The 15,888-nt window shown below is 44.5% G+C and overlaps 1 protein-coding gene across 1 annotated transcript in view; it reads left to right on the plus strand.

Moving 5' to 3' along the window:
- Positions 1-2,049: 2,049 nt before the first annotated feature.
- LOC126424796 (facilitated trehalose transporter Tret1-like) overlaps positions 2,050-15,888 on the plus strand; it is a 90,406-nt gene continuing 76,567 nt past the window's right edge. The window contains exons 1-2 of the mRNA XM_050087619.1: positions 2,050-2,092; positions 10,088-11,118. Coding sequence (XP_049943576.1) covers positions 2,050-2,092; positions 10,088-11,118 — 1,074 coding nt within the window. The remainder of the gene's footprint in view (positions 2,093-10,087; positions 11,119-15,888) is intronic.

The following is a 15,888-nucleotide window of genomic DNA, read 5'->3' on the forward strand; positions in this document are numbered from 1 at the left end:
ACCTCTGGGCGTGATAACGGCCTTGATACGCCTGGGCATTGAGTCAAACAGAGCTTGGATGGCGTGTACAGGTACAGCTTCACATACAGCTTCAACACGATACCACAGTTCATCAAAAGTAGTGACTGGCGTATTATGAAGAGCCAGCAGCTCGGACACCAGACACTTTTAATTGGGGAGTGATCTGGAGAACGTGCTGGCCAGGGCAGCAGTCGAACGTTTTCTGTATCCAGAAAGGCCCGTACAGGACCTGCAACATGCGGTCGTGTATTATCCTGCTGAAATGTAGGGTTTCACAGGGATCGAATGAAGGGTAGAGCCACGGGTCGTAACACATGTGAAATGTAACGTTCACTGTTCAAAGTGCCGTCAATGCGAACAAGAAGTAACCGAGATGTGTAACCAATGGCACCCCATACCATCACGCCGGGTGATACATCAGTATGGCGATGACGAATACACGCTTCCAATGTGCGTTCACCGCGATGTCGCCAAACACGGATGCGACCATCATGATGCTGTAAACAGAACTTGGATTCATCCGAAAAAATGGCGTTTTGCCATTCGTGCACCCAGGTTCGTCGTTGAGTACACCATCGCAGGCGCTCTTGTCTGTGACGCAGCGTCAAGGGTAACCGCAGCCATGGTCTCCGAGCTGACAGTCCATGCTGCTGCAAATGTCGTCGAACTGCTCGTGCAGATGGTTGTTGTATTGCAAACGTCCCCATCTGTTGACTCGGGGATCGAGACGTGGCTGCCCGATCCGATACAGCCATGCGGATAAGATGCCTGTCATCTCGACTGCTAGTGATACGAGGCCGTTGGGATCCAGCACGGAGTTCCGCATTACCCACCTGAACCCACCGATTCCATATTCTGCTAACAGTCATTGGATCTCGACCAACGCGAAAAGTAATGTCGCGATACGATAAACCGCAATTGCGATAGGCTTCAATCCGACCTTTATCAAAGTTGGAAACGTGATGGTACGCATTTCTCCTCCTTACACGAGGCATCACGACAACGATTCACCAGGCAACGACGGTCAACTGCAGTTTGTGTATGAGAAATCGTTTGGAAACTTTCCTCATGTCAGCACGTTGTAGGTGTCGCCACCGGCGCCAACCTTGTGTGAATGCTCTGAAAAGCTAATCATATGCATATCACTGAATCTTCTTCCTATCGGTTAAATTTCACGTCTGTTCCATGTCATCTTCGTGGTGTAGCAATTTTAATGGCCAGTAGTGTACTAGTACTCGGCCACGTGTTGCAGTCGTTCAGTCCAGTTAAAGGAAAGGGAAAAAACATGTTCCTAATACACATGGGAATTGGATATACGTCACAGTATTCTCCCCCTTGTCCCTGTCCATCTTCCCCCTCCCCCGCCTCTCTTCGTCTATGTCATGCTCCTTCTCCCTCTCTCTATCCATCACGTCCTCCCTCTCTTTCTGCCCGTCTTCTGCACCCCCTCTCACTTCATGTCCCCCCCCCCCCCTGCCCTCTCTCTCTGTCCTTCTTTCTGCTCTGCATATCCATTTCCTCCCACAACTCTGTCCATCTCCTCATCCGCCACCCCGTCTCTGACCTTGAGCCTAGTTTATTGTTATTCCAAATTCAGATTCAGTAGTAGTATTCCATCATTGCCCAGTATGCTAGAAATACAATTTTGCTGTTTCCTGTGACACCATCTGTGAGGAAGAAAATAAAACAGCACAATATTCTGTAACGAATTTATGTTTATAAATTTGTATAATGAGAAAGAATATATAGGAGAAACAATTTGTCTAACGCATTAATAGAAAACCTGGGCATTGTTGTTTAAAAATACATGTATTTTATGTCTGTCTGAATGTTTAATATAATATAGTTTAAAACTTGAAGTAAATCGGCCAATAACTCTTCGAGACTTGAAATATATCAGAACATTCTGGAGGTATGGTTTGGGAGAGAGGGATAACTCACGCCAAGCTGTGCAGAGAAATAAAGGCAAGTATGTCATCGACTTTATTACATTGAAGCCACACAGCCGGTCTTGCCGTGAACTCGGCGATGACGCCGCGCAGCGTACCCCCTGCTCCCTCCAGTGGGACTCGTGGGCCCTATGTAGAGGGCCGAAGGGAAGCAGCCGACCGCCGCCGTTGTAGTGAGCCTCAGCAAACTCCGGCCATCTGCCCATGGCAACTCGTTCAGTGTCCGCAGCCTTGCACCCGGGAGGCTGCGAGTTCGTGCCCCGGCCCCACCCCTGCGGACGGCAGTTTGCAGTCCACCAGACAAAGTAACCAAGAGAATAGAGGCCAGCTGCCCTGTCACGCATCGTGCCGATGTAGCTCCTAGGAGAGACTCACCTCGCCACAGTGATGACGCGTCCGTGCAGTGGAAGCTGGAAGTGGCTTCAGAGGACCAGTTGGCCGCCGATATCCATCACCAACAGATTGTCGCTGTTGGCCTCCAATTTAAATAATCGTCATTCTGTCTTGTTCTAGACTCTGACAATATGGCGACATAACTGTCTGCTTTGAGCCTCCAGGCTCGCTTATTTATACATCTCTTCCCTATGCCTCTAACGTAGTTCTTCTGGAGAGGTGGGGGTACTAGTGGAGTGCTCTTTGCTAATTACGTCGGCTTTCTTCAGCCCGCTTTGGCCCCTACATATAGGTCACTAGCCGTTGTTGTAGCTGCAATATATGAGTTCTTCGCAGCATGTCGTGTCCTCTGCTGCCCTGATTATTTCATATTTGTATATAGCGCCTGCCACGCTGTGACTTCCCGCCTGTGAGCAGTTTCATAAATCTGCCTCGTAGAATCGTTTGCAAAATATTAACATTGCCCGTGCCTACCATCTGATGCGTCAGCCGGTCTCTCTTAACTACTGCCTTCCAACCATAGCTGCACGAGATTTACAAGAATTCCCCAAATCCACACCTTTACTTATTTGTGACGCAGAATATCTCGTACTTTCCGAAGAGATTCGTCCCGAATCTTTAACATTATGCTGCATCATCTTAACTCTAATAATTTATAAATTGAGGACAATCTCCCGAATTCACCATACAGGACTTCTGCTCACATTTTACTACTACCATGCAACCCTTATCGTACCCTTATACAGTAATTAAGACCTTAAAAATAATTGCTTCCCCGACCAATGCCGGTCAACCATTCTACTGGTAACTTGTGTGTTGGCACGTTTACAGTACGAAAAAGTCTGCTAGAAACACATGACAACTGGTGACCGACACACTCACCGCTAATACTTTATGCTCCTGTTCTTCCCGGAAATGGTGTACATGCTGCCACATTTGTTCCATCGAAATTTCCTCTTGCTTGGACGTTATTAATCTGTCCAATGACTGCAAAAGCTCTGTATTGAGTGAGTCATTTAAATATGTTAAATTGTGGACACGGATTACTCTCATTCTGACCAATACAATGTATTCCGTGACAGAGTCATAACAGCTGAGCCTGTGAGCGTAGCCAAGAGACGAATATCCTTCCCGACTACCTCACAAGTAATGCCATTAATGATCATTCCACTTTCCCGAAGCTCGAGTTTTTTCAACCCTACCGATCTGTCTCCATCGTAGCAATTCAACAATATATTTTCCGGCGTGAATACGGACTATATCCAATGAGCATTTGGGCTGTAAGAAGCTACTTCCCACAATTTTTCCCATTTACTTCCCCAGAAACAAACTCGCTTCACATGTCCACATTTGTGGACATCCGGACAGATCACAAATTACTCTATCACCCTCTCCCTCTTTCTGAGAACGTACAACTCACAAAAAACTGTATCATTTGTCATAACATGAAAAACCGACAACTCCGCAACAAAGGAAAACAACAAATATCCCTACGGCAAAAAAAAAACAATATTTACTCCCTGATGCAATAAACCAACAAATCACAACCATGCAACTTACTTACGCAACCTTAACCCATACGGCACATCGTGCACCTTACGTTGCTAACCAATTCCAGGTTCCTTCTTTTCACCCTTTGTAACATTCACTTTCCGATTAGCTGCCGATAACTGTGGTTTTCCCCCTACCATTACTTTAAACGGTTTTATGCGACTGACGTGTATAACAGAAGTTTTTGCGGAGAACTGTATCTTCGCTTTGACTGGTGAGGTCATTTCCATGACCTGGTATGGTCCCTGGTATTTTGTCAAAAATTTCTTCGTTTTCCCCTTTGACGTATAGGGACTAGTGACCATTAAAAATTATCCCAAGTGGTACTGCAGCAATTTGCCCATGCATCTGTGTGGTTTTTCCTAGTGTTCTAGCACCTATGTGTTTGCCTTTTGCACATTCCTCCAAACTTCCCTAATTCTCTGGCAACTCCCTCACCCACTCACCATCAGGTCATAATTTAGGAATCAAAACGTCAAAGGGAGGTGGCAGTTTCCTACTGTACACCACCTCAAATGGTGACAGGTCTGTTGCAGTATGAACCTGCGAATTATAACCACACTGTAAATAAGGTACATAGGAGTCCCTATCGTCGTGCTTGGAAGCTATGTAATAGCTTCACGTCTTTGCAATTGTCTTGTCTACGCAATCAATTTTCCCATTAGTCTGTGTATGAAATGAACTCGTCCGTAACTTCGTTATGCACAACACACGAGATAGTTGTTTCATTAAATCCAAGACAAAATTCGTTCCTTGGTCTGTAATTATGGTCTTAGGCACCACAAACTTGAATATGCAGTTGTTTACAAATGCTTGCTGGCATCGGTACTACTGCCAAAAATCGAGAAAAATGGTCGATGGTCGTGAGGACATGCTTATTTTCTGCAGGTGTTTTATCAAACGGCCCAAAGACATCCAAGCTCAACATAGAAAATGGGCTGGACGCCTCTGTTAGCCTTTACAATAGCTGTGTAAAATTTCTGATGTGTCATGTTGACCCTCTGCGTGCATGGCACACAGTCCTTAATGTAATGCTCCACGTCACACTTCCTGTTCCTCCACCAAAACTGCTCTGCTACATGTTTGTCCATTGCACGTCGGCCACTCTGACCTGACAACATATGGTCATTAGCTTTCTGCAAAACTTCCTTCCAAACTCCCTCTGGAATCACCATACGTGGTCCACACCTCGTTATTCTACACAACAAGCCCTCATGCGTAACGAAATGTGGCTGTGACTTAAATACCTGACACTCCTTATCCCTTGCCTGTGCCTGCTGTCACTCTTCAACACTCTTCCCTAGCGTACTTAACATTGCTATCCCGCGGCTTAACGAATCTGCATTTGTGTGTGATCACCCTGGTTTAAGGACTACCTCGTACTCGAATTCACTGTGCTTAAGTGCCCATCGAGTGAATCTACTAGATGGATCTTTCAAATCAAGCAACTATTTCAGTGAGGCATGATCCGTCACGACCTTAAGCTTCCTACAATACAGATAACATCCAAAATTTTTAATACCGTATATGAGCACCAACATCTCTTTCTCTGTTAAATAGTTACGCTCTGGCTTGTTTAACTGTCTTGAAGCGTCAGCCACCGGATGTTCACGACCACGTACCATCTCTTCCAAGACAACCGACTGCAACGTTTGAAGCATCACACGAAAGGATAAACTCTTTCTCGAAATCCAGGAAAACCAGTAATAGATCTGAAACTATTTTTTTTTTTTTAGTTCTTCAAATGCTTCCTGACATTCCTGCGACCAATGGAATTTCATCCCCTTCTTCAGTAGCTTGTCCAAGGGTCTGGCTATTTCCGCAAGGTCTTTCAGGAACCATCTATAATAATTACAAAGGCCACTGAACGACTATACTGGATATCGGATAATTTTGAACTGCATCTGTAAGACGAGGATCTGTCTGTATGACAAGCTCACTAATCACGTGCCCCAAAAGGTTTACCTGAGTTTGCGCAAAAGGGCACTTGTGCACACTCTTAAAGTGGAACATGCCGATTCTAGTCTACTAAAGCCATCATCCAAACGTCTCACATGCTCTGGTAAATATTTTGAACAGACAGTTATGTCATAGAGATTGACAAGTTTTTGGATTTATTCCTCTCAGTAGCCCATGTAACAACCGCTGAAAAGTTGCCGGGCGTTCTTTAGTCCAAATGGCATGTATTTGTAATGAAAATGTCCTGCTGGGACGGTAAACACGCCTACCTTCAGGCGCCATCTCCAATTGATGGAATCCACCCCTTAGGTCCATAGTTGTAAAGAACCGACAGTGACCCAGATTATCCAAAGTTTCCGTCATGTTTGGAAATGGATAAGCATCTGCAGTGGTTCGCTCGTTGAGATATCTGTAATCACAGCAAAATCCGTATTTCCGTATCCCGTCCGCTGGCCTTTGTGACACAATGACAATATTTGCACTCCAGGGAGTATCACTCGGTTCTATGATCCCATCCTGTAGTTGCTCAATAAATTCTTCTACCACTGGTTGCAGTTTCTTTGCTCTATGGTATGGCTTCCATTAAATTGTTGCACTTCCCCTATTGGTATGTGATGTTGCATCAGTGGGGTTGCTTGTAGCCTTCAATTCGCACCCCGGCCGTGGTGGACGAGCGATTCTAGGCGCTTGTCCGGAACCGCGCAACTGCTACGGTCGCAGGTTCAAATCCTGCCTCCGGCATGGATGTGTGTGATGACCTCATATGTTAAGTCCCATAGCGCTCAGAGCCATTTAAGCCGTCAATTCGCACAAAATGATGAAACCTCAGCAACAGGTTGTGAGCAGCCATTTGATTACTGCCCTTCAAATAATCTACTTTCCCTCGTAACACTTGCTTATCGACGTTTTGCTTATGGCTTTCCTCTAGGCTAGACTTATCGATTTCCTCGTCTTCCAAGACTTCCAGAGTTACTATTATTGTACCCTTTGTGAAGAATCAGTTCTCCTCCGCCAAAGTCATTCACACTAATCATAAATCATCTTTCACCATTAATGTCACTCACATGCGGATAAAACAATGAGAACTACCCAACTTTTCATTGCTTAAGAGCGGTACAACTACGTATAATGTTTTCTTCGGCAATAGATATCCACTGAAACCCACACCATCTTCCAGTACCTGCCTATATTTTATCCTGCTTATCGATCTTTACTGAAAACGTACGCAGTATAGTTGGTCTCACTCCCATGATAGATGAACGTTGTGCCATCGTCTCAATTGCAACTGCTCCCCCAGCTGAAACCAATCCCACTGAGTTCCCCTGTGCGTTTCAATAAATCAGTCTTAGCGTGATGTTTGTCGAGAAAGTCTAGCCCGAGAATCACTGAACAACCTTCTCCTACGCATGGTAACGCCTCCATGCGTTCGCTGAACTTAGTTTCCTGACTGAAAACTCCAGTGCTGCTGTACCCAATGATTCCACCCTATCATCGCCAACTCCACGTAACGTATACCGTGTTGGCCCCAGTCTCCTCCTCCTCACGAGGTCCAGACATAATTAACACATTCGCATCTGTGTCCACCAAAAATCTCTGTTTCTTGCCACTCACTAAGCCCACCAAGCTACATTCCATCCGTGCACTAACTTGTGCCCTGTTATGGTCTATCGGGACGGCCTTGCGACAGTTGAAGCAGTCCAATTTCCATTTAAGGGCTGCTTCCCTTGCCAGAGCTTTCCATCTACCTCTACACTCAAATGCCCTGTGGCTCACTATGCCACACACATAGGACTCTGGTACGTTACACTTCTTCTTTACATGTTCCTCCCAACTACAACAAAAACACTTGACTTCAGCAGCGAACACGCGATGGTCCACTCTCTTCTTTATGGCCATATCCGCTTCCTCTATAAGTGTTGCATCCTAAGAGCTGACTTTAAGTCATCTGGGTACCGCATCCGTACCCTCCGTGACATTTCAGCATGTATACTACGCAAAAAACCATCCATCGCTCTATTTTCTGCCTCCTGTAACAGTACCCTGTTAGTTTCTGCATTCTGGATCTGTACATATGTCTTTGCGTTTAGCTTAAATATTCTACCTGAGAATACTTCCACTGACTCGTGGAGCTGCATCAACAACGTAATTTCTCCCAAAAAAATCACGCACTTCTCTGTGTTTGGTACTGTTGGCTCACTCCTAGGACGTATGTGCTTTACTCGATGCCTCGTGGTAGACAACATAGGTTTGGCGTTCCACGCTAAACGCATATTAGCAACATACAGGTTTACTTCATCTGACCACCCGCGCTTCCGCAGCGTCCCAAATATCCTTAACGAAAATTGTTGCCCTACCCGAGAAAGGATTAGTCACAGGGACCACTGCCAGACAATACAGAACAGAAGGCACTCTCAGTCGTGACTTACTCTCCCGAGACTCCGATTTCGACTGATCATGACTCTCTTTACGAGCCTGTAACCCACGATTAAGTTCGAAATATTTATCCTTCATGCTCTCAAAATGCAACTGCATCTTCAGTAGTAGAACGTGTTTCCACCATTTTGCATACTCTACTTCGACCTTAATTAACCTGATTTTTTTTTAAAAAAAAGACAAAACACAAACTCCAATTTAATCCTACACAAAAAATGTAAACACAAATTAATTCTTCTGGCAAATCATCGCCCATCTACACTCAGTACAACTACTAGACAGATGACCCGTAAGCCTACATACAGAACAAACAGCTGCTACAGCTCTGGTAGACAGCAGCTCGTGCCCAGACAAACTGACACGTTGCTGGCACTAAATTATCCTGTTTACCGTTACCTCTAACCCAGGGTAAACGTATTGTGTTGGATAGCGAAACTTCGATCAGTTGTAGAATTTTGGAACACGTATTAGGTTTGAGTCAAATGACTTTTCTGGAGACTAGAAATCTACTCTGTAGGAATCAGCATGGGTTTCGAAAAAGACGGTCGTGTGAAACCCAGCTCGCGCTATTCGTCCACGAGACTCAGAGGGCCATAGACACGGGTTCAGACGTAGATGCCGTGTTTCTTGACTTCCGCAAGGCGTTCGATACAGTTCCCCACAGTCGTTTAATGAACAAAGTAAGAGCATATGGACTATCATACCAATTGTGTGATTGGATTGAAGAGATCCTAGATAACAGAACGCAGCATGTCATTCTCAATGGAGAGAAGTCTTCCGAAGTAAGAGTGATTTCAGGTGTGCCGTAGGGGAGTGTCATAGGACCGTTGCTATTCACAAGATACATAAATGACCTTGCGGATGTCATTGGAAGTTCACTGAGGCTTTTTGCAGATGATTCTGTGGTGTATCGAGAGGTTGCAACAATGGAAAATTGTACTGAAATGCAGGAGGATCTGCAGCGATTTGACGCATGGTGCAGGGAATAGGAACTAAATCTCAATGTAGACAAGTGTAATGTGCTGCGAATACATAGAAAGATAGATCCCTTATCATTTAGCTACAAAATAGCAGGTCAGCAACTGGAAGCAGTTAATTCCATAAATTATCTGGGAGTAGGCATTAGGAGTAATTTAAAATGGAATGATCATATAAAGTTGATAGTCGGTAAAACAGATGCCAGACTGAGATTGATTGGAAGAATCCTAAGGAAATACAATCCGAAAACAAAGGAAGTAGGTTACAGTACGCTTGTTCGCCCACTGCTTGAATACTGCTTAGCAGTGTGGGATAGTCTTTTGCATCCCTCTGTTAGACAGGGCCACATTGTGTCCTTTTTAATTGACCTACATTCACGTGATGGATGTATGATCCTCCAAAACACGTAGCTGGAAGAACAGTGATCTGCATTTTCAAACTGATACACATTACAGTCACGTCCAAAGTTCTAACTACAGCAGTCACATTTAAAGCAAGTGAATTCATTTGACGTATTACGTTGTATGTTCTATGGCGATGTGACAGCTTGAGTCATCGGTAACGTGCGCATTTTCAGTAAGGTGCTCATCTGACACTTTCGCACCACAGAACCTCTCTACAGCTATCTGAAGATCTCAGCGTGTTTTACTGCCAGAAATGTTCACAGAACAAAAAACTTATACCAGAAGATCGAGTGAATAGAAATCAAAAATGTTCGGTTGCATACTTTTTTAAAATTGTTATTGATCACTGGCTTTAACAGATCAATTTATATACCGATGTTATACTGTCTTAATCCACAGCGTCGCTGATATACACTGCATTTGGCTCGTTCGCGGCTTGGTCGGCTACGACGCTCCCCATTCTGCAATCAGAGGACTCTCCGGCCCCGATCACCGCAGACCAGGCCTCGTGGCTGGCTTCCATCAACTCGCTGACGGGGCTGGTAGCGACGTTCACCGCAGGCTACGCTGTGGACATCATCGGCAGGAAGAAGCTGATTCTCTCCGCCGCTGCGCCACTCCTCGTCTGGTGGCCAATGGTCGCTTTCTCAAACTCTTACGCAATGCTGATGGTTGCCATGACGATAGGAAGCTTATCTGGCGGCCTCATGGGCAGTCCTTCCACTATGTTTCTGTGCGAAATCGCTGACACCGAATTACGAGGCACGCTCATGATGATTCACACCGTGTTGATGAACTGCGGCAGCCTTTTCATGTACTGCATAGCGCCCTACTTGTCCGTTTCGACTGTTTCCTTCATGTGCACTGCCGTCCCCATTATCTTCATTGTCACATTCGTGTGGATGCCCGAGTCACCGTACTTCTTCCTTCTGCGAAACAGAGAATCTGAAGCTGTGAAGAGTCTCGTAAGGTACAAGGGCGAGTTGACACCAGAGGAACTGCGCTCGGAGCTTGACTCAATGTACAGAGCAATCCGACAGAAGCAAGAGACCAAAGGGAGGCTGAAAGACCTTTTCTTGGTACCAGTGCACCGCAGGACTCTGCTGATAATGTCCGGGTTCGTCTTGCTCCACTTGTCCACTGGTGCAATAGCGTTTGGTACCTACACGACGTACATATTCGAGAAGAGTGGAAGCGGTTTCGACGCAGATGTGTCTTCCATCATCGTAGCGGCCGTTATGCTTGCATCGAGTATTTCGTCGTCCTTCATTGTTGAAAGAGTTGGCCGGCGGCCGCTCGGGATTCTGGGCCTTACCGGGTGCGGTGTCTGCCTGACCGCCATGGGCGCCTACTTCTACGTGGACGAGGCCCAGGGTGAGGTGCCCTCTGCCTTCGACTGGGTGCCGCTCACAACCGTCATCGGATTCAACGTAAGACTGTTTTTATAAATATTTATGTCTTTTTTGAAACTTGGTTGCTGGTTCTACTACACTTTCACCAAAGAATGTCTTACGTGACAAATACGAAAACAACTGGATTTATGGAATAACCATGACAAGCTGTGTGGTTTGATACTTTCCATTGCAGGTGATCTATTCTGTGAACAGATTGTCCTCCTCAGTACAAGGAGAAAGGAAGGAAAATGTGACGAAAGGAAGTTAAGAATGAAGATTAGATCCTATTGACAACGACTACATTAGAGACGGAGTACGTGCCCGGATCAGAATGAAGGGGTAGGAAATACACCTGCATCTTCATGACTACCCTGTAATTCAAACTTAAGTGCTTGGCAGATGGTTCATAGATCCACTTTCAGACCATTCCTTGACCGTTACGCTCTCAATTAGCACGTGGAAAAAATGAACGCCTAGATCTTTGCGTGCGAGCTCTGATGTCTCTTATTTTTTGACGATGCTCATTTCTGCCTATGTAGGTGGGAATTAATAAAATATTTTCACATTTGGAGAAGAAAGTTGGTGAGTAGAATTGCGTGAAATGGTCTCGCCACAACGAAAAACGCCCTTGTTTCAATATTACCACCTTGAATAGTGTATTATATCCATGGCACTCTTCCCCATTTCGCGACAAAACGAAACTTACTGCCTCTCTTTGAACTTTTTCGATGTCCTCCATCAGTACCATATGATGAGGGTCATATAGTGCAGCAATACTCCAGAAGACGATAGTGTAGATGTAGTGTAGGTAGTATCTTTAGTGTATCTGTTGCATCTTCGTTCTGCCATTAAGATGCAGACTTTCATTCGCCATCCCCACTACATCTTCTATGTGGCGGTTCGAGTTTGGTTTCAAATGGCTCTGAGCACTATGGGACTTAACTTTTACGGTCATCAGTCCCATAGAACTTAGAACTACTTAAACCTAACTAACCTACGTACATCACACACATCCATGCCCGAGGCAGGATTTGAACCTGCGACCGTAGCGGTCGCGCGGTTCCAGACTGGAGCGCCTAGAACCGCTCGACCATCCCGGCCGGCGGTTCAAGTTTACGTTATAATTGTAATCCTGGGTATTCCGTTGAATCGACGGCTTTTACCTTCGTGTGATTTATCGTGTAACAGAAATACAACTGAACTTCTTTCCTTTTCTGGTACTTACGCGGGTCATCTCACTTTATACTGTTGATGTTCAACTGTCACTTTTCACAACATGCAGAAGTCTTGTCGGCATCATTTGTAATTTCCGTTCAACTTATGACGTTTTTATTAAGCGGTAACCGACAGTATCATCTACAACCAATCTAAGAAGGCTACTTGTTTTGACTCTTAAATCGTTTATGTAGATTAGGAACAGCACAGAGGATAACACATACTTAGGGAAACACGGATATCAATCCTGATTCATCCAGTGACTTACCGTCAGTTGCCACGAACTGTAACATTTCTCAAAGGAAATTAATAATTCTGTGTCAAAACTGCGGCGATACTCCATAGACACACATTTTGATTAGAAGCCGCTTGTGAGGAATGGTGTCAAAAGCCTTCTGGAAAGCTAGGGATATGGAATCAACTTGAGATCCCATGTCGATAGCACTCATTACTTTGTGTGAATAAAAGCCAATTGTGCTTCACAAAAAAGGTATTTTTCGAAGTATTTCATAATGTTTGAAGACGACGTGCGTTCCTAGTTCTACCGCAAACCGATGTCAGTGATATAGGTCTATCATTCAACGGACTACTTATTTTGTCGGCCGGTGTGGCCGAGCGGTTCTAGGCGCTTCAGTGTGGAACCGCGCGATCGCTACAGTTGCAGGTTGGAATCCTGCCCCGGGTATGGATGTGTGTGATGTCCTTAGGTTAGTTAGGTTTAAGTAGTTCTAAGTTCTAGGGGACTGATGACCTCAGATGTTAGGTCCCATAGTGCTCAGAGCCATTTGAATCATTTTGAACCACTACTTCTATTACCCTTCTTGGGTACTGGCGTCACCCGTGTCACCTCCCTCTCTTTAGTTCAGTCTATAGTAGGAATTTTGGTATGGTTTTCAGTAATAGGTAGACTGACTCCAGAGGAAGGTTTCGTCCAGAATTTATACCGCTGTGAAAACGGTGCCATTGCCATCTAGCAGTGAATAGCAGAACTCTTTGAATTCACGTAATGCTGTCTAACTGCATTGCAGCGCCACCGCCACGAGACGGACACGGGCTACTGCCAACTTCCTTAAACGAGTTGCCGTGCAGGACGTACCTCGACATTAAGCTGATAACAACATAGTTTTTTGTATAGAGTTCATGTTTAAGTGGTGTGAAGGGAAATGCGGGAAAATCTCAAACAGAAAATATAGCTTGTGCCGAACTGGCAAAGGCCTGTAAACGAAATTCCAGCAATACGCACTGAGAGCTACACATGCGAAATTGGGGCAGATATCTAGCGATTGCTGAAAATGGAACGATTTCATCAGCATACACCGAAAGAAATCTTACTGTTGTACAGTCTTGACCAGAAGACTTGCTTTTCTTGGGTGGTTTAAACCGCTTCGCTACACCGAGAAAACCTACTTGTAAATCACTCAAGTGGATAGCTGTTATTGGTTCGAATACTGGAATGTTCACGAAATCTTCTTCGGTGAAGAAATTTCGTGAAAACTATGTTTACTAACTCCGCTTTAGTGGCACTGTCGTCGGCAACATTACCGTTGCAATTGCACAGAGAGAGTACTGATTGTCTCTTGTCGCTTGTATAATTTACATACTAACAGAATCTCTTTGGATTTCGACACAGTTCCGTTGCGGAAAGTATTAAACGCATCTCGCACTCAAGTCCATGCTGAATGTCGACCTACTGTAAAACATCGCCACTAACGGGGATTTTGTACTATTTTTAAAAATCTGGCCTACTTTTTCCGTTGCTACAGCAACAGTGATCTCATTATTTTGTGTACCATGATGGATTTGTTCCTTCGTTTTTTAATTTACTTGATATGAATCCCTCAATTGCGGTCGATGCTATTTCCCTGACTTTGTCACATGTGGTCTTCACTTACATAGTTACTTTGGAAGGCGTCAAGAAAACTTTTATCTGCTTGAAGAACCGAGGATCTCGGACAAGACGAGACGATTCCTGCAGAAGATCTAACCGTTATGAACTCACGACGACTTGAACCCAGTACGAGAAAAACTGAAGTATGTACATTCCATCTGGCAAACAAACAAGCTAATGCGGAGGTCAGAGTGAAACTTAACAGAAACACTCTTTGTCATAAAAATACTCTAAGAACCTTGGTGCCACCCTTGACCGCACCCTTTCATATAGAAAACATCTTGAAAATACTGCTGCCAAGATAAAAACTTGTAACAATATTATTCAAAAATTATGTAGAATCACGTGAGGAGCTTCAGCAGATACCTAGAGCACATCGTCCATTGCGCTGGGCTTCTCAGCAGCCGAGTATTGTGTCCCAGTGTGGCTAAACAGCTGCCACACCAACTTGATCGACGTCCAGTTGAATCCCACTACGCGGCTTATAACTCGGACAGTCCAACCAAAACCGATTTACAGGGTTTCTCTGCTGAGCATCATCCATCCACGCGCAGTCCATAGAAGCGAGGTTTTGCTTAGGGAATACGGCAAGCCACAGGAGAATTTGGAATTACCTGTACCGGAAGACATACCAAGTCTACGACAAAACAGACTCCGTTCAAGAAGCCCACCATTATGGCAAGCAGAACAGCTAGATGCCGAGACATGTGGAATCGGTACTGTCAACTTACTGAAAATCATATAATACAAAATATAGTGCAAACTGCCAGACACATCCATTACATCTTTGTATGGTAAATGATTACTTTTGTACGTTACCGAACTTCATATGTGTATTTGCCTGAAGGTTATTTCGTACATTTTAACCTGAGGCAATTTTTTTCCTTTTGCTTGTTCTTTCAGGTCTGAACAACCGAAATTTTAAGATTACACATTACTGGTGATCTAGACAATTTAAAAAATTGGATTATATGTTAGAAAGAGAAGAAAAAACTGCTCGCGCAGATTCAAAGTGGGTGCAACACCTTGCACTGATTAACAACATTCTCCTCCTCGCCCCCCAGCTTTAACATTAACAACATTCTCCTCCTCGCCCCCCCAGCTTTAACTGTAGGGTACTGCAAATAACGTAAATGTCAGTGCAAAAAGTAAAAACGTATGAACTATTGAAAAACAATGTTGAAATAAATAATAGGAATCCACGTAAATTAAGTCATATAATGGAAAACTTAAATAATAACACTAAATCTCATAAATATTTAAAAATTTTAAAGAAATTAGTTTCCTGCTTCAGCTGTTATGTATTTCCTTTCTATTTCTATTCTGCTTACTGCTATGATTCGGCTGTGAAGCCATTCTCAAGCAATTACCTACGTAACAGGAAAACATAAACGGCATACAAATCACACAGCAACCATTGATTGCAGTCACCAGAATGAAATCAGACTAAAAACAGTATAAAAAGAGCACATACAATGTTTAACCCCTTCGCTGAGTATGATCTGGATTACAGTCATTTTCGTAGAGAGTCCGTGGTTGACCGGCCGGAGTGGCCGTGCGGTTCTAGGCGCTGCAGTCTGGAACCGAGCGACCGCTACGGTCGCAGGTGCGAATCCTGCCTCGGGCATGGATGTGTGTTATGTCATTAGCTTAGTTAGGTTTAATTAGTTCTAAGTTCTAGGCGACTGATGACCTCAGACGTT

The sequence above is a fragment of the Schistocerca serialis genome, chromosome 1, assembly GCF_023864345.2.
Source record: "Schistocerca serialis cubense isolate TAMUIC-IGC-003099 chromosome 1, iqSchSeri2.2, whole genome shotgun sequence".
NCBI lineage: Eukaryota > Metazoa > Arthropoda > Insecta > Orthoptera > Acrididae > Schistocerca > Schistocerca serialis.